The sequence below is a fragment of the Teleopsis dalmanni genome, chromosome 2, assembly GCF_002237135.1.
Source record: "Teleopsis dalmanni isolate 2A chromosome 2, ASM223713v2, whole genome shotgun sequence".
Classification (NCBI taxonomy): Eukaryota; Metazoa; Arthropoda; class Insecta; order Diptera; family Diopsidae; genus Teleopsis; species Teleopsis dalmanni.
In genome coordinates, this window is record NC_051847.1 from 244,162,529 (window position 1) to 244,166,990 (window position 4,462).

General features: G+C 30.7%; 1 protein-coding gene across 1 annotated transcript; it reads right to left on the reverse strand.

Moving 5' to 3' along the window:
* Nucleotides 1-1,701: 1,701 nt before the first annotated feature.
* On the reverse strand, nucleotides 1,702-3,113 carry LOC119686399. The gene is made up of 3 exons (XM_038100975.1): nucleotides 3,099-3,113; nucleotides 2,383-2,505; nucleotides 1,702-2,298 (listed from the first exon to the last, which is right to left on the reverse strand). Exons 1-3 carry the CDS (start codon nucleotides 3,111-3,113, stop codon nucleotides 1,702-1,704), a joined length of 735 nt encoding a protein of 244 aa, XP_037956903.1.
* Between the last annotated feature and the right edge of the window lie 1,349 nt (nucleotides 3,114-4,462).

The following is a 4,462-nucleotide window of genomic DNA, read 5'->3' on the forward strand; positions in this document are numbered from 1 at the left end:
GTTAATGTGAGACTACCTCAAGTGCATTTAGCGATTTTTACTATGGAAAATTCTTGTTGTACGCGATTTTTTGATCAAACACGGCACCACTGTCAGGCACCATATTCACCAGATCTGGATCCGTGCGACTTTTTCCTGTTCCCGAAACTCAAATTGTCCCTTCGTGGTAAGCGTTTTGAGACGATTGAGTCGGTAAAGGAGAATTCGCCAAAGGAACTAAAAGCCATACCTGCACGGGCCTACGAAAAGTTCGGTTAAGCGTTGGCATATGTGTATCGCTTCAGAAGGAGCATATTTTGAAGGAGATAAAATAAATTTGGAATAAAATTGAAATTTGTGTTTTATTAACAAAATCCGTGTACTTTTTGAGCTGGAGGTATATGACATGATATACCCAAATCCCCTACTACTCTGACGTCTTTTAAATTAACAGTACTAGTACCTAACTTAACTTACTTTTTACTTTAACAGAAACTGTGGTATTTAATAGAGAGGTTTCAAATAGTAACGAACAACAACAACAACAATTATTTTTATAAAATAATAATAATTTTATAAGAATTGAAATATTTTTTGTTGTTGTAGTTTACTATTCTCTACTAAATAATGTTTAATGTCTAAAAACATTATTATTTCATTGCGCATAGACGAAAAATGTATTTAGATTTGTTTGATAATATCTTCTTTTAAATAATTTAATAAATAAGATCAAAGAAATGAATTCTATAAAGGGCAATCAACAACCCTACATCTAGGGCTCTATGAATATGCTGTTGATATTCAACTTTATGCTGTGTGCTCTATATGATTCCACTAATTTCCTAATTTAAGTTACTTAATATCATTTTAAAATATTTAAGCTTCGGTTACTGGAAATTAAATTATTCTGTCATAAGCATAGTTCAGTTTACCATAGATAGTCAAAAGTATAATTACGAGTATTTACAAATATTTGTAGGTCGGGTTTAATGGATTTCTAGTGAGCAACTTTCTATTAAAAAAAATTAATATTATTATTGGCTATTTTTCCTACGATTTTCATGCCTTCATTTAAGTAACAAAATTATTATACAAAAATGAGGAAGTTGTGACTTAATAATGACCCTGGAAGTAATGATTTATGTAAGACTTTTGAATAAAATTTGCAGTCTTATTTAATGAACATTTGATTCCTGTAAGGTTTAAAGTCAAAAATAAATTCAGGATCGTGAAAAGTCAGTGCAAACATTTCTCTAAACACTTTCTCTAAGCGAATCCTTTTGTTCTTGTATGCAAAAGTGTTTCACTAAGTGGCGAGCATTGTTTGAACAAATCATCACTATTAAAAGTTTAAATATTATAATCCGGCATTAATGCTAACCTTGCAGGATACCCTTCATTGTAATAGTAAAACTTTTGCCAGCAGCACTAACTCAAGCAAAAACTTTCTCAAAGAAAATTTAAAAGCTTTTAATTTGCTGCAATCTTCGCATACACAGATACAAATTGCGCTCGGGCCGGTACTACAGTTGGGATGTTCAATTACGCGAGTAAATTTGCTTGGAACTGTTATCCTTTTGTCCACACAAATACCAGAAAGTACAATTTTAATTGAATTTGTAATTTGTTTTTGCTTTCGCTTTCGCTTTAATATAAACTAGTCAACAAACAACAACCTAAACCAAGATTATTAATAATTAATGTGGTAATAATTCGAAAGTTTTATAAACGCAATCTTCGCAAACTAGATGGTAAGTACTGTTGACTTGGCACCGGGTTTGCTGGTAGATATTGCGCATGAGGACTAGCTGGGGCAGTGTTAGTAGCTGGGCCAGTGGCTTTCGAAGCAAAATTCAAAACATTAGCGGTTCCTTGGTCGCTGTGTGAAGCACCAGGCAGAGAGTTGTACTGCGACTGTATGGCCTGCTGAGCGTGAGCGGCATCTTGTGGTGTGCGGTATTTAACGAAGTGTACTTCAGGTATACTTCTTGATTGTGACTTTTGATTCTCAAGTTGTTTAGCTAAATTACCAACGTCAGCTTGTTTGGTAAGGACATAAATTGCAGTTCTTTCATCAGTAGCTTGTCTGGCTAAGGATAGGGCAGCATTTGCAAGTCCTTGATTTTCTGGTGTTCTTATGAATAAAACACGTAAGTTTCTTTTCAAAGAATTACTACTTCTTTGATTAGATGCACCATCATCAAATTCTTCTTCCGGAGCAGAATAACTATAAAATTCTTTTTCATATTCTTCAATTAATGGTGCAGGCTGGGACACTTGAGATGATGTCTGTTGTATAGGTGCTTGTTGTATGGATGCCTGTTGTATGGGAGCTTGTTGAACTAATGATTGTTGTGCTGATGCATGTTGAGAAGATGAACTTTGTGATTGTGATAGTAGAGCTTCGCCACGTATTTCATGTCCACTGGCACCTGGAACGAACGAGAGACCTTGTTCTGAATGCGCTACAGGCTGGTAATTATAACCTAATTTATCCGCACAGGCAACTGCTAACAAACATAAAATCTGTAAGGTATATTGAAGAATAATATGAGAAACTTTAATTTATATGAATAAGAAAAGGATTACTATTTCTAATATATTATGTGATTTATAACTTATATATATTCTTTGATTAACAAATATATAAACAAAATTAAAATTCATTTAATTTTAAAAAATTGGGAACACTAAGAATTTTAAGAATTTTTTAATATTTTTAAAATATTAGATATACATTAATGAAATATATGTATAAATATATACATGTACATATATATATATGCAAATATATATTTATTATTCTATTTTATTTATAATAAAAGTTTTATTATTTAATTTTATTGACAAGTTATGATTTGAAATTCTATCAAGTTTTTCCTCTTTCCAGGATTATAACAATAGATCTCACTACACTATTGTTCCTTATAATATTAAAAATATTACACTTCACACTACACATGTATTGTATTTAAGGACATTTGATATTTTTGATTTTATTTTATTTATTGGAGTTCCTTTTTGTCCTTTTAAATCAAATGTCGAGGACTTGTTCTTTTTATTTATTTTTTATGTTCCTTATACAAAGGATATTTTTTTTTGTAGATTAAAGCACTTACAATTATTGCACGCATTTTATTTATTTTTTTTAATAAAAGCCGACAAGACACGCTCTGATTGACAAATTAAATCGAATGTTTATATTTTTATTGAACGTTGGACTATTTATATATGATCTCAGAATCTCTAGTTCAATTTTTATGCAGTCAACACTTAAGCAAATAAAGTCATTTAAAGATGCAAGAAAACTACTCCAAATTAATGGCTACGGAAAATTCAAAAAAAAAAAAAAAGAAACACCTTAAAACCTATAAGCTCCAAATTGCATTTTGTTTATGAATTTGTCATTGAAACTTTTTGTTTTCTATACGCACCTAATTTAAATGAGATAAAACTGCCCATCTTCCATGATTTAGGCTCGTTTCGTTGATTTAGCACTTATTTCCACACATAATCGAGTTTGTTTTATGCGAGATTTTTAATTTATGAGCCCATCTGCCACTGCTTTACGAGGCTGATACTGGTTTGTGAATTAATTTGGTCACTCGTAGAACACATTACATTAATTAGTCAACTTGATACTCAATCAAATATATTGAAGCTGTGTTACATTTTATATTCAATAATAAAAAATCTATAAAATCAATTCGATGACATATGCATATTTTTTTTCTTCTCAGCAAAGTAAATATAAATGATTTTATTCAACTCTATTCGACTACTCAATTTTAACTTAACTAAATCAAAAGAAATCATTATGAATATTATACCGTGGGTTTCCAAAATAGAAATAGTATACCTTTTTCGATATAGATATTGTATCGTTACTAGCTTTGGTTGATTTTCACGGGTTACTGTTCACCTATCTGATCAAAGAACTGTTTTTGGAAGTTTAATGATGAATTCTCCTTTTATCCAACGTCATATAATACACTTTCCAAATCATTCTAATCCCATAAAATTTTTTTTTATCTAATGTCATATGTCATTTTCATTCTACCTGAATATAAAGGCGACAAATATTGTATGTTGCACTGTACTACTTATCAGATCTCTGCGGTAATTGCTGGATCAACATAGTTTAGGTGACAAATTTTTAAAATGCTTACCATTACGATTAAAAATTATTAAATATGCTTTCTGTTTACATTATCAATATGTAAAGATTTTGTTTATTTTTTATTTTCATCCTCATCACCAGCAATTCATCCTTGCTTGATCTATAGATTAAACAAAAGATTAATCTAGAATTAATATCTATTCTTGTGTTATTGATTTAATCAGGTTACTTCAATGAATACCGCAACCCGCAGTGTCACATAGATAAGTTAGGGCTCTCCGGTACTGATGTCTGTAGTTTTTCTGTAGAATGGATAAATAAAAGCTGGAAATACATATTATTTGTGAAGGTCTAACGCCTGGC